The 19,958-nt window shown below is 47.3% G+C and overlaps 1 protein-coding gene across 4 annotated transcripts in view; it reads left to right on the plus strand.

Annotated features, from left to right (window-relative positions):
• The window catches only part of AGTPBP1 (ATP/GTP binding carboxypeptidase 1), a 455,468-nt gene that overhangs the window by 152,125 nt on the left and 283,385 nt on the right, over window positions 1-19,958 (plus strand). For 3 of the 4 annotated variants that reach the window (XM_063913782.1, XM_063913781.1, XM_063913783.1), the window contains exons 4-6: window positions 8,507-8,574; window positions 8,807-8,870; window positions 10,497-10,640. In XM_063913782.1, coding sequence (XP_063769852.1) covers window positions 8,507-8,574; window positions 8,807-8,870; window positions 10,497-10,640 — 276 coding nt within the window. Of the gene's footprint in view, window positions 1-4,860; window positions 4,949-8,506; window positions 8,575-8,806; window positions 8,871-10,496; window positions 10,641-19,958 lie in introns of those variants that run through there. The other variant, XM_063913784.1, reaches the window with a different exon arrangement.

Genomic DNA, 19,958 nt, shown 5'->3' on the forward strand with positions numbered 1-19,958 from the left:
GTCCTCTCGCTCCATCTCGTGTGTGTGTCCTCTCGCTCCATCTCGTGTGTGTGTGTCCTCTCGCTCCATCTCGTGTGCGTGTCCTCTCGCTCCCTCTCGTGTGTGTGTCCTCTCGCTCCCTCTCGTGTGTGTCTCCTCTCGCTCCCTCTCGTGTGTGTGTCTCCTCTCGCTCCCTCTCGTGTGTGTGTCTCCTCTCGCTCCCTCTCGTGTGTGTGTCTCCTCTCGCTCCCTCTCGTGTGTGTGTCTCCTCTCGCTCCCTCTCGTGTGTGTCTCCTCTCGCTCCCTCTCGTGTGTGTGTCTCCTCTCGCTCCCTCTCGTGTGTGTGTCTCCTCTCGCTCCCTCTCGTGTGTGTGTCTCCTCTCGCTCCCTCTCGTGTGTGTGTCTCCTCTCGCTCCCTCTCGTGTGTGTGTCTCCTCTCGCTCCCTCTCGTGTGTGTTTGTGTGTGTGTGTCCTCTCGCTCCCTCTCATTTGTATGTTTGTGTGTGTGAGTCCTCTCGCTCCCTCTCGTGTGTGTGTCCTCTCGCTCCCTCTCGTGTGTGTGTGTCGTCTCGCTCCCTCTCGTGTGTGTGTGTCGTCTCGCTCCCTCTCGTGTGTGTGTCGTCTCGCTCCCTCTCGTGTGTGTGTCGTCTCGCTCCCTCTTGTGTGTGTCCTCTCGCTCCCTCTCGTGTGTGTGTCCTCTCGCTCCCTCTCGTGTGTGTGTCCTCTCGCTCCCTCTCGTGTGTGTGTCCTCTCGCTCCCTCTCGTGTGTGTGTCCTCTCGCTCCCTCTCGTGTGTGTGTCCTCTCGCTCCCTCTCGTGTGTGAGTCCTCTCGCTCCCTCTCGTGTGTGTCCTCTCGCTCCCTCTCGTGTGTGTGTCCTCTCGCTCCCTCTCGTGTGTGTGTCCTCTCGCTCCCTCTCGTGTGTGTGTCCTCTCGCTCCCTCTCGTGTGTGTGTGTCCTCTCGCTCCATTTCGTGTGTGTGTGTCCTCTCGCTCCATCTCGTGTGTGTGTCTCCTCTCGCTCCATCTCGTGTGTGTGTCTCCTCTCGCTCCATCTCGTGTGTGTGTCTCCTCTCGCTCCATCTCGTGTGTGTGTGTCCTCTCGCTCCATCTCGTGTGTGTGTGTGTCCTCTCGCTCCATCTCGTGTGTGTGTGTCCTCTCGCTCCCTCTCGTGTGTGTGTCCTCTCGCTCCCTCTCGTGTGTGTGTCTCCTCTCGCTCCCTCTCGTGTGTGTCTCCTCTCGCTCCCTCTCGTGTGTGTGTCTCCTCTCGCTCCCTCTCGTGTGTGTGTCTCCTCTCGCTCCCTCTCGTGTGTGTGTCTCCTCTCGCTCCCTCTCGTGTGTGCGTCTCCTCTCGCTCCCTCTCGTGTGTATGTTTGTGTGTGTGTGTCCTCTCGCTCCCTCTCGTGTGTGTGTCCTCTCGCTCCCTCTCGTGTGTGTGTCCTCTCGCTCCCTCTCATTTGTATGTTTGTGTGTGTGAGTCCTCTCGCTCCCTCTCGTGTGTGTGTCCTCTCGCTCCCTCTCATTTGTATGTTTGTGTGTGTGAGTCCTCTCGCTCCCTCTCGTGTGTGTGTCCTCTCGCTCCCTCTCATGTGTATGTTTGTGTGTGAGTCCTCTCGCTCCCTCTCGTGTTTGTGAGTCCTCTCGCTCCCTCTCGTGTTTGTGAGTCCTCTCGCTCCCTCTCGTGTTTGTGAGTCCTCTCGCTCCCTCTCGTGTTTGTGAGTCCTCTCGCTCCCTCTCGTGTTTGTGAGTCCTCTCGCTCCCTCTCGTGTTTGTGAGTCCTCTCGCTCCCTCTCGTGTTTGTGAGTCCTCTCGCTCCCTCTCGTGTGTGTGTCCTCTCGCTCCCTCTGGTGTGTGTGTCCTCTCGCTCCCTCTGGTGTGTGTGTGTGTCCTCTTGCTCCCTCTCGTGTGTGTGTGTCCTCTCGCTCCCTCTCGTGTGTGTGTCCTCTCGCTCCCTCTCGTGTGTGTGTGTCCTCTCGCTCCCTCTCGTGTGTGTGTGTCCTCTCGCTCCCTCTCGTGTGTGTGTCCTCTCGCTCCCTCTCGTGTGTGTCCTCTCGCTCCCTCTCGTGTGTGTCCTCTCGCTCCCTCTCGTGTGTGTGTCCTCTCGCTCCCTCTCGTGTGTGTGTGTCCTCTCGCTCCCTCTCGTGTGTGTGTCCTCTCGCTCCCTCTCGTGTGTGTGTCCTCTCGCTCCCTCTCGTGTGTGTGTCCTCTCGCTCCCTCTCGTGTGTGTGTCCTCTCGCTCCCTCTCGTGTGTGTGTGTCCTCTCGCTCCCTCTCGTGTGTGTGTCCTCTCGCTCCCTCTCGTGTGTGTGTGTGTCTTCTCGCTCCCTCTCGTGTGTGTGTGTGTCTTCTCGCTCCCTCTCGTGTGTGTGTGTCTTCTCGCTCCCTCTCGTGTGTGTGTGTGTCCTCTCGCTCCCTCTCGTGTGTGTGTGTGTCCTCTCGCTCCCTCTCGTGTGTGTGTGTGTCCTCTCGCTCCCTCTCGTGTGTGTGTCCTCTCGCTCCCTCTCGTGTGTGTGTGTCCTCTCGCTCCCTCTCGTGTGTGTGTGTGTCCTCTCGCTCCCTCTCGTGTGTGTGTGTGTGTCCTCTCGCTCCCTCTCGTGTGTGTGTGTCCTCTCGCTCCCTCTCGCTCCCTCTCGTGTGTGTGTCCTCTCGCTTTCTCTCGTGTGTGTGTGTGTCCTCTCGCTCCCTCTCATGTGTGTGTGTCCTCTCTCCTCTATCTCCATCTCGTGTGGGTGTCCTCTCTCCTCTCGCTGCATCTCGTGTGTGTGTGTGTGTGTCCTCTCGCTCCCTCTCGTGTGTGTGTCCTCTCGCTCCCTCTCGTGTGTCCTCTCGCTCCCTCTCGTGTGTGTGTCCTCTCGCTCCCTCTCGTGTGTGTCCTCTCGCTCCCTCTCGTGTGTGTCCTCTCGCTCCCTCTCGTGTGTGTCCTCTCGCTCCCTCTCGTGTGTGTCCTCTCGCTCCCTCTCGTGTGTGTCCTCTCGCTCCCCCTCTTGTGTGTGTCCTCTCGCTCCCCCTCTTGTGTGTGTCCTCTCGCTCCCTCTCTTGTGTGTATCCTCTCGCTCACTCTCTTGTGTGTGTGTGTGTGTCCTCTCGCTCCCTCTCGTGTGTGTCCTCTCGCTCCCTCTCGTGTGTGTGTGTCCTCTAGCTCAATCTTGTGTGTGTGTCCTCTCGCTCCCTCTCGTGTGTGTGTGTGTGTCCTCTCGCTCCCTCTCGTGTGTGTGTCCTCTCGCTCCCTCTCGTGTGTGTGTGTGTCCTCTCGCTCCCTCTTGTGTGTGTGTGTGTCCTCTCGCTCCCTCTCGTGTGTGTGTCCTCTCGCTCCCTCTCGTGTGTGTGTCCTCTCGCTCCCTCTCGTGTGTGTGTCCTCTCGCTCCCTCTCGTGTGTGTCCTCTCGCTCCCTCTCGTGTGTGTCCTCTCGCTCCCTCTCGTGTGTGTCCTCTCGCTCCCTCTCGTGTGTGTGTCCTCTCGCTCCCTCTCGTGTGTGTGTCCTCTCGCTCCCCCTCTTGTGTGTGTCCTCTCGCTCCCTCTCGTGTGTGTGTCCTCTCGCTCCCTCTCGTGTGTGTGTCCTCTCGCTCCCTCTCGTGTGTGTGTCCTCTCGCTCCCTCTCGTGTGTGTCCTCTCGCTCCCTCTCGTGTGTGTCCTCTCGCTCCCTCTCGTGTGTGTCCTCTCGCTCCCTCTCGTGTGTCCTCTCGCTCCCTCTCGTGTGTGTCCTCTCGCTCCCTCTCGTGTGTGTGTCCTCTCGCTCCCCCTCTTGTGTGTGTGTCCTCTCGCTCCCTCTCTTGTGTGTGTCCTCTCGCTCCCTCTCTTGTGTGTGTCCTCTCGCTCACTCTCTTGTGTGTGTGTGTCCTCTCGCTCACTCTCTTGTGTGTGTGTGTCCTCTCGCTCCCTCTCGTGTGTGTCCTCTCGCTCCCTCTTGTGTGTGTGTCCTCTCGCTCCCTCTCGTGTGTGTGTGTCCTCTCGCTCCCTCTCGTGTGTGTGTGTGTGTGTGTGTGTGAGTCCTCTCGCTCCCTCTCATGTATTCTCATTCTGTCTCATTCAGATCCTGTCAGATTTTCAGATATGCTGCAGTTTATCTGTGTGGCGCCCAACATACAAATGGCGTGTTGTGATTGCATCGTTGCCCCCGCAAAATAAGGGATGCCACCCTGCCTGTGCAGCCTGACTGCGAAGGCAAGTGCAGGTCGGTCATCTTACCTATCGCAGCCATGTGTGACGTCATGCGGCAAACCTAAAAACGGGCCACACCCGCCCGAAATACATGTGACTGCCCTGCAATGCAAACGCATCTCCCGGGTCGCGCACGCGCTGACCCGAAAATAGTATGTGATCGCATTTCAGATGCGATCCATACTGAATAGGGATTCTCAACATCAACCAGTGGTATGATTTGTATGAAAATTCCATGTTCAAAGGCTGCAATTGGGTTATTTAATAACATGGCACAAATTTGCTTTCATCCACAGGAATTAGGCAGGCTGATTCTGTTAGCCACAATGTTCCGTACATGACATGCCACAGCTGAACATTGTGCCTGTTCTATTAAGCCCCTTGCTCTGATTTGTCTGATATCAGCATTCATGATGATCACCGCTCTTGTAACTTACTGGACATGTCCACATAAACTAACCTTTGAGCCCTGCCAATATGCATGCCTGGTTTAAAAGGAAATGTGTTTGCTTCTTAGTGCGGAATTACAAAATTACAGTTTACCCTCAAGCCAAAGAACATAACAACTTGTAATAACTGTAATAACTTGCTGTAAACATCACATGTAGTGGAAAATCATGCTAGCTAAAAATAATTTAACTTGGGAAGTAAGGACAGCTATGTGCCATTCTCAGTATGTGTGGGTTGGCATTTGTCAGCATTTGTCAACTTGTCAAGTGACCTGTAAGTAAACTGTACTGGTGACAGCTCCTTGCTGGAGTATTAGCCATGAGTGCACATCAGAGTGATATCTGTATGCCGCGTGTTGTGGATGGTAAGTCTGAAACACACCACACGTGTCCACATTGTCATTTTGTGTAGCAAGTGTTTGTTTCGATGGATAGCTTTAAATCAGCTGCTTAAATCTCCTTATCAGGCGACTGCCCTTTTATAACAGTTTAACCTCTATTCTGCATGTATATAAACATACATCCCTTTGCTTTGTGTCCATTTCATGTCACTGCTAATGTTTACTATGCAATGCAGCAGATAAGATTACAGAGCTCCCCAGGAATACATGTAAAAACAACTTGTTGAAATGTAAATGATAGAGCTGCTACTTGAATTTGCTATGACATTGATCGAATTTAATATTACTACATATAAAGTAATTAGAAATACGGCATGATCGTTTATACTGTACAACTTCCTTACTGCATCTGCAAGCAATGAAATGTACTTTGTGTACAATCTTTTTGTGTTGCATACAGCTGAATGTGTGGTTTGAACACAGTGGAAATAATAACCGATTGATTTTTGAAGGATTGTGCAAATTATATTTAGTACTTGCAATGTGCAAATTAATGCTAAAAATGATATCACAAGTACCAAATAAAAATGCATTTCATTAATCTTTTTAATGTTCTGATTTTTCGATTTTCCATTTTTCCTGTTCATGATATACTTACATTAAATATTTTATAAAAATGTAACAGAAGTTCTGCCAAGCAACATCAGTAATAGTGAAACAATATAAATCTTTTTTAACATTTACCGCCAAACAGTCTGATTTTTACCAGTTTGTATAAAGTTGTGTAATTTCTACTGATGTGTAGATAGGTCTGGTTATAGGCACTTTTTGAATAGGGATATTGAGAGTTATGCTCCAGTTTGTGTTTTGCTATATTAAGTACATAAGAGAGGCTAGTAATCTTAGTTATGAGCCCAGTGCTATTTACTGTTACACTCCGTGTGTAATCCAATGCATCTCTTGTGATGTGACCCTTCATTTCACCACTGTTACCCGCTGCTCCGTTTCTTCATATTGTGGCAACACACACTGTGCCCATCCCTCCTGCACGTCACAGGTAGTTCTATCTGCCAGTTAATATGAGCTTTAGTGCTGATATGCTCTTCACTTGCTTCTTCAGTATCCACCTACGCCTGCTCCTATGATACTTGATAGTAAACTGCTTACAGAAGCTTTCTCACTAAGCCGCAATTGGCGGAGTGAGGGGCGACATTGCTACTTAAACCATTCTTTCCTCTGGGCCAAGCTCTCATGACATAGTCTTGGTGACGAAATGTGACTAAGGCGTTATTAAATGCCAGCTCCTGTTGCCTTCTTGACACTATATCCTGGATCCACACTTCCCTACTGCTACAATGAGTGAACCCAGCACTGGGTGGATTATTCTGTGAATTTGGGCTTTACATTTAAGCATTTTTTTTAAATTATATTTCAATTATTTTTTAAATATTTTATGAATATTTAATGAAGTCTATTACAGGGTGGTCCAAAAACCTCCATACTGTACATAGAGAAGAGCAGTTCCTGGGTTCCTGGATTAGTCTCTATGGTCCCGTGGAATGGCCTTTGGGGTCCACAGATCTCATCCCACTTAAATTTTTACCTGTGGAGACATTTGAAAGCCATGGTAAACCAGGAAAAGATACAAAACATTGCTTAAGAACGCATTTGAAAAGCAATAACACCAGATACATTTATAAATGAAAGAGAGGCATCCGTATGTCTTTTCAAAGTAATGGCAACTTATAGAGCATATTTTGTTAATAGTATTTTTATAATTTTATTTTCCCTATTTATGGAGACTTTTGGACCAACTTGTATTTTGCACCCTCTCTATACCTACAGTTATTGTAGGTCCATATATTGGACACTTACATGCTCTCTTGTTAAAACATATTCAAGTTATATAGGGAATATGGTTTTAAAGTGCAGACTATCTGCTTTCATTTAAGGGTATTCGCATCCAAATTGAAGAAGGAGATTAGTAATTGCAGCTGTTTAATATGTAGCCCCCTCTTTTTCAACAGACCAAAAGTAATTGGAATGTAAGCTCTGTAGAAGCTGTTTCATGGAAAGGTGTTGGGGTATTGTTTCATTTTTTCCCCCTTATCAATTAAGCAGGCAAAAAGTCGTGGACATAAGTAAACCATTGTTTAGGTATATGTATGGGGAGTATCTGGAGCAGATAGAGAACTCCAGGCAGCACATTCATTTTAATAATGCTGCACCTGCTCAACTAGGAAAGGATTCTACGGTGCCAATCTCTAAGCACTGTCTAGAACAGCGGTGGCCAACCTGTGGCTCTTGAGCCTCATGCGGCTCTTTCTTTATTCAAATGTGGCTCCCGACACTCGAGGTCACGTGACCACAACAGATCCAGAAACTGCTGCACTCCAGCCAGACAGGCAGCAGCAGCAGCGCTACGGAGACTGAGAACTGACAGAGCCAGATACTAGAGGTGAGATACCCACTGGCAAACAGAGAACACATATGGGGCTGCTGCAATGCCACAAGGTGTGTTTTCGGGGGGGGGGCTGTAGTGACACATGAGGGTCCTGGCAGGAGTGGCACAGGAGAGTGCTGGCAGGAGTGACTCATGGGGGAGCTGGCTGTAGTGACATACTGTAGGAGTGTGCTAGCAGGAGTGACACATAAGGTAGCTGGCTGAAGTGACACAGTAGGGTATGTGGAAGTGACTTTTTAAATGTATTTTATGTTGGATCTGGATTTCAAAAAATTATTTTACTGTATGTTGATCTGGCTTTTTAAATGTATTTTATACCAGAGGCGTGACCTAGCAGGCACAAGGCCATACCCCATTTTTGCATGTGCGCCTGTGGCTTGATGTCGGCTCTTTGACATGCCTAATAAGATTTTTTGGCTCTTTGTTTCTGACTGGTTGGCCAACCCTGGTCTAGAACTTGTGGAGCAATGGCTGGAAAGAGCCGGTACACATCCCTGTTTAAGGTTACGCCAAAGTATCTAAGGCTAGAAGAGTGCAAAAGAACTCCTCAGGCCATTCACCACCCAGGAGAGTGCATTCTAATTACTAGTTACAGAATTTTATCTAGAAGGTAGAGAGTGATCCAAATGTATGGAACTTAGCAGTTAAATTAGGAATAGACACAATGCTAGTTTATATTCATGATCACAGCACAGCCCAGAAATATCCGGATTTAATTGGATTGCATGAGCTAATGCCTTCATACAGAGTACGAAAATTATTGATGTGTTTCACTGCCCTTTTTATGCAGTGTGCAGTACCAACTTACCATTGGCTGCGGATGGGAAAACGCAGTGTCACCAACAACATTATTGTTGGTAGAGGAGGTAAAGGACCAGTCACATGAAGAGAAGACTGGATGCAGAGGCTCTTCAATGCGGGGCCTCGCTCTCTTGGAGACTTTATCAGTGAGACTTGGCATGCAGGTGCCAAAATCTTGTTATTTCATCCGTAATGCCACCTAACATAAGATGCTCATTACGGATGTGCCTATGGGTGACTTTATATTCCTATTGTGTATTGCATAATTGTTGCAACTCTCACTTTGTTCAGTTTGTCTTTCTGTTTTGTGCTTCTAGAGAAAACAAGAAAGGAAATGACCGCCAAAGGCTCCACCGGTGTGGAAGTAATTCTTTATACACTAGAGGTGAGGGGAAACTTATTCTGGCCATGCATGTTTGTGTTTGCTGGCTTTAACTGTGACTGCACTTTTGTGCAATATTAAAAATCATAGGCAATTACTAGTAAAATTATCTATAAATCTAGGTAATACTAATCCATGCAGTATCCATGCTCTGTATTCCAAATTAGTTTTTTTTTATTAATCTTCAGAATAAGGTAACATTTGCTACAGTAACAATCTATTTTTGTACTTGCAGAATACCAGGGATCTACAGACCGTATTAAATATTGTAAATATTCTGAATGAATTAATGTCAGCCGGTAAGTTATACTTATTTAGCCACAGGATATAGACGTTACATGTAGAGCTTACCTGTGAAAGGTATAAGACATCTAGTTTTGGAAGGCTCTTTGCATTACCCATAAAATTTGTACTTCTGTTTAAAAATTGATTTTGATGTTGGCTAACAGCTATTTATTTAGGTTATTACATAATTAAGTTGTGTAAAGAAAAGAATGGAGTTAAAGGGGGTTGTCTTCAGATGATTTTAATTGATTACAGTCTACAGGCTAACGTCTCCCTTTTGCTAAATACATTAGTTTTCTAGCTTACTACTTTGTTTTTCATGGGACTGAGTTGGTCACATATATATCCAATAATTAAGTTCCAAAAATATGGATGTAAAAATAGCCTGTTTTCCCTAACATGCTGAGGAGCATGGTGCCACAGTAGTATGCGGGTCAGGCATACACACACCCGTATGCACTTACACATCCAGGTCATTAAGACAAGAAAAGCTTTTTAACATGTGTTTTGATAGCAAAAAGCACACTCACTATTAGTTTTTATTTAAATAAAAAAAGCACTGTAATCCAGCAGTTATAATATGGATCTCGTATGTATGAAAGCAGCATATACAAATTCATTTTAAGAAAGCGCCTATCTGCTTCACTGATGAATCTACAATCAGCCGCTCTGAAGCAGCTAGCTAGTGCTGGTGAGTATTCTCTTTATAGTCTGTGCTCATGCACTAGCCCTTAAGCACCCACAAGTGATATAGCACCTGAGAGGCACATGCACAGTCTCACTGGACACAGCCTTTGTTATACCCCCACCCACCACCACCATACTACCTCTTCATATGGAAGCAGTGCTTGCGCATAATTACCCTCGCAAACTGCTTTACATCCAATTCTGCATCAGCTTCCCATATGTTTATATGATCAGCCTTATTTATTTTTGTTGCCATGACATACGACACAGCTGTGCCATGCTCTGATTTATGTTCAGTTCTAGTTACTGAGCAGTTTGTAATAACCTCATGTAGTGAAAATAAATGAAGTATGCTTGCCAGCTTCTGGACTGTCGGGGAAACTTACGAATTTCGTTTGGCTTTTCATGACTGCTGAGTAAAGTGGGCACACACACACACACATACTTACACATTTTTTCTATACCAAATATAAATTAGACAATAATTGATTGGCTTTACTTGCTGGTGTGTTAATTGTATACAAACGTTACAATGGTCATGGGAAAATGTCCAGAAAAAGCTCTGTGATGTGAATATCCAGTCTCAAAGGTGTAGAATAACCCCCTTTTTTAAAAGGGCTTGAAGATGGGTAACACCGTAGCAGGCCAGTAATGCACCCCAGTCAAACACCCCTCCCCCCCCTCTTCCCCAGATGTGACCTCATTATGCCTCAATAAACTGAGAGCTGAACATGTTCCTAGGTCTCGCTAGTCATGTCTGCTCCAAATGCAGGTTCCAACGAGGCAGCAAAGGTGCTGCCCTTTGGCTTTGCGTCTTAGCTGGGGACACCTTGCGGGGTGCTTTTAGATAACTTGAGCAGATGGGATAAGACTTTTACATAAAATATAATGTAACACAGGATTCCATTATCCTTGCCCTTCCTTGTTTTTTTTTTATTTGGTTTTTTTTTTAGGCGGAGGGAGAAGAATAAATGTCCTGATATCCAAAGGAGGGACACAAGTCTTGCTACAGTTGCTACTTCGTGCTAGTAAGGACCCTTCTAATGAAGAATTAATGGTGCTTCTCCATAGTGTGCTGGCAAAGATTGGTCCAAAAGGTGAGTATTCTGGTACAGTTATTAACGTTGAAGCTTGGTGTTGCTGACACAGTGAAAATTTCTGTTTAACGGCTGCGGTCTTCCTTTCTAGCCACATAATATAATGCATCAGTCAGGGTGTAGCAAATAAAATACATGAAAATCTCCAAAGTAGGTTTGGCCAGCGACTATCGATGGATACAAATCTTTGATGGTTTAATGACAATATTAGATAGTGTTGCCAACGATGGCAGAGATCAAGTGGTTCTCCACCATCAATGATACAGAGCCCCCCCCCCGATGGTTTTAGGCCTACCACCTCTCCCCCTGCAGTTGGACCGGGGACACAAAGCCTAGTTGGTTGGATTTCCACTATTAAGTTATACGTTGAAGTGTTTGTCTGTTGGATTACAGCTCTATAATACTACCTGCTACTTATGGTCTGTATAGAACAGCACAATAATATGGATATTGTATAGTCTGTCATTGTGGTCTCCTGAGCTGTTTTGAGTGATTTATTAATATGAAGGCATAACATGTGCTTACATATGAGAGTTACATGGAATTTGCATATGTAAATAGCCTTTTTCAGTATAGTTCCCAGTTGCATTACAACCCATTAGTTAAATGCATAGTTTAAAAATGACATTGTTAGTAATAGGTTTATGACATTAATATATTATACACTACAAACCCTTTAAGATTTCCTATCATGAAAGCTTTTTATTGTGTTCTGGTATTTATCAACGTTCTGGTATATGTCAGACTCTGAAGTCCAGAATAACATAGCTGGAGTTGGTAGTGACTGAAGTGGAGTCTGTACGATCTATGGGGTTTTACAGGACTATTGGACAATATTAGAGGAGAGAGTTTATGATCTAAAAATAGTTATTCTGAAAGTAATTGTCTGTTGACCTTTTTATCTGCACATTTTGGGAAATAAACTTATATAAATTGTGCTTGTTTAAATTCCCATATAACTTTTCAATTACTTCTTGCCAGACAAATGGGCCCTACACATTTGTCAATCCGCCGCCGAGCTGTCCGACGGTGGATACAGCCGGCGGGTGACCCGGCGGTGGGGGGGGGAAATGATGGGGGGAGTGAAGTTTCTTCACTCCCCCCATCACCCGGCTTCATAGCAGTGCAGGCAAATATGGGCAAGATCGTCCATATTGGCCTGCATGCACAAGCGACGGGGCACCAACGATGAACGAGCGCGGGGCCGCGCATCGTTCATCGCTGGTGCCTCCACACTGAAAGATATGAACGGTATCTCGTTCATTAATGAATGAGATCGTTCATATCTTTCAGTATTATCGCCCAGTGTGTAGGGCCTATAACATTAATGTAATTCACACCAGGCCTTATTCAGAGGTGGCTGCAACAACGTCTATTGGCTTTCTTGGTGTACTCTCAGATGAACGCATTAATGCTAACTATTATTCAATCTGTAAAGAGCATAATTTACAATATCATTAGTCCGCCCATATGAGAGCTTACGACTTGAGTCTCTGAATATGCCTAGTAAGTACAGCGTATATGGCTTTTTTTCCATGCCAAGATCTGTTGTGCTTCATATACAGACTCAGTCGCACACAGATATCCAAGTGTTACGTATAGAATTAATCAGCACAGTCTGATGGTGCATCCTGATTGCGTTGCAACTAAGATGCATTTTCGGCAAAAAATGATAACCAATGCAAGTGGAGTTGCACAGGACATTTCAGCTCCCTCATACCAGGCATCTCCCGCTGCGTGGCTTATTGAGGCTAATCTATAATATGCCCAAGTGACAGAAAAAAACACCAGTCTCAGTTTCAGCAGTACATTTGCAAACAGCCACTCACAACCTTTTTGCTTCATTCACTTTTTGTTCTTGACCCCCAAATAATACTTTGCATAAATACTTTCTCAGTCGTAAATGCATGTCCTTCTATTCAGAATTGCATACACAGTCTGTTCAAAATTGTATACAGACAGTCTTACAGTACTCTGCTTATGTTAGAACAGGACTGTCCAATTTCAGACGTTGCCGTTTGGGCTTTCCACGGCCCGAGGATTTTCACCAAGGTAATGGCGGAAATGATGGTGCTCCTGCGCAAGCAGGGTGTCGCAATTATCCCGTACGTGGACGATCTCCTAATAAAGCGAGATAGAGAGAACAGTTGCTGAACAGCGTATCACTCTCCCTGAGGGTGTTGCAACAGCACGGCTGGATTCTCAATATCCCGAAGTCACAGTTGATTCCAACGACTCGTTTGCCCTTCTTAGGCATGATTCTGGATACAGACCAGAAAAGTGTTTATCTTCCAATGGAAAAGGTCCAAGAACTCATGTCTTTGGTCAGGGACTTATTGAAGCCAACAAGGGTGTCGGTGCATCACTGCACTCGAATTCTGGGAAAGATGGTGGCAACTTACGAGGCCATTCCATTCGGCAGGTTCCATGCGAGAACTTTTCAATGGGACCTTCTGGACAAGTGGTCCGGGTCACATCTACAGAGTCATCAGATGATCACCCTGTCCCCCAGGGCCAGCGTATCTCTCCTGTGGTGGCTGCTGAGTGCTTGCCTTCTGGAGGGTCGCAGGTTCGGCATTCAGGACTGGGTTCTGGTAACCACGGACGCGAGCCTCCGAGGTTGGGGTGCAGTCACACAGGGAAGAAACTTCCAGGGTCTCTGGTCAAGCCAGGAGGCTTGTCTTCACATCAACGTACTGGAGTTGAGGGCCATATACAACGCCCTTCGACAAGTGGAAAATTTGCTTCGCGACCTACCGGTTCTGATCCAGTCAGACAACATCATCGCAGTGGCGCATGTAAACCGCCAAGGCGGAACAAAGAGCAGAGTGGCAATGGCGGAAGCCACCAGGATTCTTCGCTGGGCGGAAAATCATGTAAGCGCTCTGACAGCAGTCTTCATTCCGGGAGTGGACAACTGGGAAGCAGACTTCCTCAGCAGACACGATCTACATCCAGGAGAGTGGGGACTTCATCAGGAAGTCTTCGCAGAGATTGCAAGTCGGTGGGGACTGCCTCAGATAGACATGATGGCGTCACGCCTCAACAAGAAACTACCGAAGTATTGCGCCAGGTCGAGGGACCCTCAGGCAGTGGCGGTGGACGCCCTGGTGATACCGTGGGTGTTTCAGTCTGGTTGTGTGTTCCCTCCTCTTCCACTCATCTCAAAGATATTGAGAATCATAAGACGAAGAGGAGTACAGACAATTCTCATTGTTCCAGATTGGCCGCGAAGGGCCTGGTATCCGGATCTGCAGGAAATGCTCACAGAAGATCCGTGGTCTCTTCCTCTCAGAGAGGACCTGTTACAACAGGGGCCCTGTCTTTTCCAAGACTTACCGCAGCTGCGTTTGACGACATGGCGGTTGAACGCCGGATCCTAGCGGAAAAGGGCATTCCGGATGAGGTCATTCCTACTCTGATGAAGGCTAGGAAAGACGTGACAGCGAAACATTATCAGTACGTATCTTGGTGTGAGTCCAGGAATGCTCCTCCGGAAGAATTCCATTTGGGCCGTTTCCTTCATTTCCTACAAACGGGAGTGAATTTATGCCTAAAATTAGGCTCCATTAAGGTTCAGATTTCGGCCGTATCCATTTTCTTTCAGAAGGAATTGGCTTCTCTCCCAGAAGTCCAGACTTTTGTGAAGGGAGTGCTGCATATCCAGCCTCCTTTTGTACCTCCAGTGGCACCCTGGGACCTTAACGTGGTGTTGCGGTTCCTTAAGTCTCACTGGTTTGAACCACTTAAAACGGTGGAATTAAAATATCTCACTTGTAAAGTGGTCATGTTGTTGGCCTTGGCATAGGCTAGGCGAGTGTCGGAGTTGGCGGCTTTATCTCACAAAAGCCCCTATCTGATTTTCCATGTGGATAGAGCAGAGTTGCGGACTCGTCCTCAATTTTTGCCCAAGGTGGTTTCTTCTTTTCATATGAACCAACCTATTGAGGTACCTGTGGCTACACGGGACTTGGAGGATTCCGAGTCCCTTGATGTGGTCAGGGCATTGAAATTTTATGTGGCCAGAACGGCCCGGGTTAGGAAAACAGAGGCACTGTTCGTCCTGTATGCAGCCGACAAGGTTGGCGCTCCTGCTTCGAAGCAGACTATTGCTCGCTGGATCTGTAACACGATTCAGCAGGCTCTTTATACGGCTGGATTGCCATTACCAAATTCTGTAAAGGCCCATTCCACTAGGAAGGTGGGCTCTTCTTGGGCGGCTGCCTGAGGTGTCTCGGCTTTACAGCTGTGCCGAGCTGCTACTTGGTCGGGTTCAAACACCTTTGCGAAGTTTTACAAGTTTGATATCCTGGCTGATGAGGACCTCATGTTTGCTCAGTCGGTTCTGCAGGGTCATCCGCACTCTCCCGCCCGTTTTGGAGCTTTGGTATAATCCCCATGGTCCTAACGGAGTTCCCAGCATCCTCTAGGACGTAAGAGAAAATAAGATTTTAAACCTACCGGCAAATCTTTTTCTCCTAGTCCGTAGAGGATGCTGGGCGCCCGTCCCAGTGCGGACTACATCTGCAAGACTTGTATATAGTTTTTGCGTACTTAAGGGTTATGTTACAGTTTTGATCAGTCTCGGGCTGATGCTGTTATGTTTCATGCTGTTAACTGGTTCGTATATTCCATGTTATACGGTGTGGGCTGGTATGAATCTTGCCCTTAGATTAACAAAAATCCTTTCCTCGTACTGTCCGTTTCCTCTGGGCACAGTTTCTCTTACTGAGGTCTGGAGGAGGGGCATAGAGGGAGGAGCCAGTGCACACCCATATCTAAAGTTCTTTTTAGCATCCTCTACGGACTAGGAGAAAAAGATTTACCGGTAGGTTTAAAATCTTATATTCATTCCTTTCCAAATGGGAAATCGGATCAGGTCTCACATGATCTCCTCGACTCCGGAGGTTCGTCTGACGCTGACCTGGTGGCTACAGGACCAGCAGTTGAGCAAGGGCCGGTCCTTCTGGATCCCCAACTGGGTCCTACTGACTACGGACGCCAGTCTAAGGGGCTGGGTTTGTGGACCATGGAGGAATCGCTCCTCATGATAAACATTCTGGAATTGCGGGCAGTGTTCAATGCTTTGTATCTAGCCCTGTCTCTGATACAGAACAGGCCTGTTCAAGTACGGTCAGACAACGCCACCACGGTGGCGTACATAAACCATCAAGGCGACACTCGATGCTGCATGGCAATGTTGGAAGTGTCAAAAACCCTTTGTTGGGAGTAACGCTATCTGCCAGCAATATCGGCAGTGTTCATTCCGGAAGTCCTCAACTGGGAAGCTGATTTCCTCAGTCGTCAGGACGTGCATGTCAGAGAGTGGAGTCTTCATCAGGAAGTCTTTCAACTCCTAGTGATCAAGTGGGGCCTACCAGATGTAGACCTGATGGCGTCTCGACACAATCACAAAGTTCCGGTCTTCGGATCAAGAACCAGGGATCCTCCAGCAGTAGTCGTGGACGCTCTGGCAATTCAATGGAACTTTTGGCTGCCATACGTGTTCCCTCCAGTGTCACTCCTGCCCAGGGTACTGCGGAAGTTCAAGCAAGAAGGAGGAATACTACTTATAGTCTCTCCAGCGTGGCCAAGACGGTATTGGTTCTCAGACCTACAGGGTCTATCGATAGTGTCCTCTTCTACTTCCTCAACGCCCAGACCTTCTCGTTCCGGGCCCTTGTGTCTTACCCGGACCTGGCCAGACTGGCTTTGACGGCGTGGCTCTTGAAGCTACACTCCTGTGGGCCAAAGGATTCTCTGATTCTCTGAGGCGGTTATCCAAACTATGCTGAAGGCCCGCAACCGGCATCTGCGTGGATTTTTTATAGGGTCTGGAATTCTTACTTCACCTAGTGTGCTGTTAAGAATTACAATGCATACAAATTCAGTACTGCCAGACTTCTGGCTTTTCTGCAACAAGGCCTGGATTTAGGTCTTTGTCTGGCCTCCGTCAAGGCTCATATCTCTGCCTTGTCGGTGTGGTTTCAGAGGAAACTTGCATCTATTCCTGATGTTCATACTTTCACTCAGGGTGTTTTACGATTTAAGCCTCCCTATGTCCCTCCTGTGGCTCCTTGGGATCTGTCTGTTATCTTACATGCCCTGCAGGAGTCTCCATTTGAAACTCTTGAGTCGGTGGACCTTAAATGGCTCACGTTCAAAGTCCTGTTCGTACTGGCTATTGCCTCTGCCAGGAGGGTGTCTGACTTAGGCGCTTTGTCTTGTCGTCCACCCTTTCTGATTTTTCACCGTGACCGGGCAGTTCTGAGATCTCGCTCTGGTTATCTACCTACGGTGGTGTCATCTTTCCATCTTAACCAAGAGATTGTGGTTCCGGCTTTTGTATGTGGTACGGGCTCTCCGCATTTACGTGGCGTTGACTGCCTCTATTAGGAGGTCAGATACCCTTTTTGTACTTTTTGGTTTTCACAAACGTGGCTGGCCTGCGAACAAGAAAACATTGTCCAGATGGATTAGAATGGTGATTTCACAAGCATATGCACAAGCTGGTCTTCCAGCTCTTGCTGCTATTAAAGCCCATTCTACTCGGTCTGTTGGACTTTCTTGGGCGGCCCGCCGAGGCGCATCCGCTGAACAATTTTGCAAGGCGACTACGTGGTCCTCAGTGAACACGTTCATTAGGTTCTTTGCCTTTGATACTTCCGCCTTCCAGGATGCTATCTTTTGGACGCAAGTGTGCGTTACCTGGCTTGGTCGAAACACATGCAACGTGCTGTCCTCCGCTCTTTGGATTCTCCACTGTCTGCTGCCCCTCTGTGTCTGCCGACATCACTGACTGAATCACACCCCAGAATGCCGTGCATCCGGAATTCTAGAGCGCATGCTCCCGAGATGCACAGTGTGCAAAGATCAGCTGCAGCAGGGGGACTGATCATCAGTCCTCCCTGTACACGCTCCGCCGTGCTCTGCATGGTGAAAGGGGGGAGGAGTATATACCTATGAGGGTGGGGGCAAATATAACCAGTGTGGGTGAACATAGGTATTTCAATTATTCTGGATTGGGAAGTGGAGTAAAATAGTAATAAAATAAATAAATAAATACCCTGGTCACATGGTATTGGGGGGGTCACATGGTATTGTTTACTACTAAGTGGCTCTGAGGTTACTATTATTAGGATTTGAGAGTGGGGGAGTCTACTGCCAGTTGAGGGGTGGGAATTTATTTTATATTGGGGGTCTATGAACTCTGGGGATGGGTGGGAGTGCAAAACACTCACTAGATATATATTTTTGAAAATAAAATATTTAATTTTTTATTAAAAATACTTTCTAAACTTTAGAATAAGAGAAAAAAAAAAATTCTGAGCGGTTTTGTGTGCGGGAAAAAATGATCAGTTCAGTGGTTACTCTATTAAAAAAATAAAAAATGTTTTGAATACCGAATTGGCCTTTTTATTAACAACTCATATTTTTTTTTTTTTTTTAAATTAAACTTTACAAAGAAACTAACTTAAAATGTGATACGGTAGTAAGCCATTCATTTTGATGGCCATATAACCCTACCCCAAGACCAGCAAGACAGGTGGATATTTTTGCTAGTATTAGGAAATGCTAGATACACTACTAAAAGTTGTATATATAGATAAGAGTTTTTATTTTGGGGAAAAGTAAGCCCAATGTGTATTTCTCTAACGTCTTTGAGGATGCTGGGACTCCGTAAGGACCATGGGGAATAGACGGGCTCCGCAGGAGACAGGGCACTTTAAGAAAGCTTTGGACTCTGGGTGTGCACTGGCTCCTCCCTCTATGCCCCTCCTCCAGACCTCAGTTTTACACTGTGCCCAGAGCAAGATAGGTGCACTGCAGAGAGCTCTCCAGAGTTCTCTGCCTAGAAGCACTTTTGTTTGGATTTTTCTACCTTTTACTGCTTTTTCACAGTGAGCACTGCTGGCAACAGGCTCCCTGCATCGAGGGACTGAGGAGAGAGGAGCAGACCTTCTTGTCAAAGATAGGCTCTGCTTCCTCGGCTACTGGACACCATTAGCTCCAGAGGGGGTGAACGCAGGTTCTTACTGGGCGTCCACCCCCGGAGCCGCGCCGCCATTCTCCTCACAGAGCTAGAAGTACAGAAGACAGAAGTCGTCAGGCGGCAGAAGCCTTCAGCTTCACTGAGGTAACGCACAGCACTGCAGCTGTGCGTCATTGCTCCCATACACCTCACATACTCCGGTCACTGTAAGGGTGCAGGGCGCAGGGGGGGGGTGCAGGGGGGGAGCAATATAAACCTCTGCATGGCAAACAGACTATATACATGTACTCACCAGCGCCATTTTCTCTCCACAGCACTGCTGAGAGGAAGCTCCCCGGACTCTCCCCTGCTTACACACGGTGAAAGGGTGCTTAAAAGAGAGGGGGGGGGGGGCACATAATTGGCGGTTTACATATTGTACAGCGCTGCTGGGGAAAAACATTTTGTGTTGGTCTCCAGGGTTATTGCGCTGGGGTGTGTGCTGGCATACTCTCTCTATATCTCCCCAAAGGGCCTTGACAAGGATACTGTCTTCAGGAAAGGGGTTCCCTGTGTGTGTGTGTGTGAAGTGTGTCGGTACGCGTGTGTCGACATGTTTGACGAGGAAGGCTCGCTTAATGTGGAGGGGGAGTGCTTGAATGTCAGGTCGCCGTCGGCAACGCCGACACCGGAATGGGTGGATATGCTGAATGTCTTGAATGCAAATGTCAATCTATTGCATAAAATATTAGACAGGGCAGAAGCTAGGGATCAGTCAGGTAGCCAGTCCATGCCTGTCCCTGGGGCGCCAGGTCCTTCGGGTCTCAGAAGCGCACCATATCCCAGATCGATGACACAGATACTGACTCTAGTGTCGACTATGAAGATGCAAAATTACAGCCGAAGGTGGCTAAGGGTATACGGTACATGATTATTGCCATTAAAGAGGTTTTGCATATTACTGAGGAACCCCCTGTCCCTGACACGAGGGTACACATGTGTAAAGGGAAAAAGCCTGAAGTCACTTTTCCATCCTCAGTTGAATTAAGTGACTTGTGCGAAAAGGCTTGGGAATCTCCGGATAGGAGACCACAAGTTCCCAAAAGGATTCTCATGGCGTATCCTTTTCCACAAACTGATAGGATACGATGGGAATCTTCGCCAAAAGTTGACAAGGCGCTGACACGTTTGTCCAAAAAAGTGACACTGCCTTCTCAGGATACGGCTTCCCTCAAGGAACCTGCTGATCGCAGGCAGGAAATTACCTTAAAGCACATTTACAATAATTTCGGTACTATTGCTAGACCGGCTGTGGCGTCGGCCTGGGTTTGTAGTGCGGTTGTGGC

The sequence above is a fragment of the Pseudophryne corroboree genome, chromosome 1 (genome assembly GCF_028390025.1).
Source record: "Pseudophryne corroboree isolate aPseCor3 chromosome 1, aPseCor3.hap2, whole genome shotgun sequence".
Classification (NCBI taxonomy): domain Eukaryota; kingdom Metazoa; phylum Chordata; class Amphibia; order Anura; family Myobatrachidae; genus Pseudophryne; species Pseudophryne corroboree.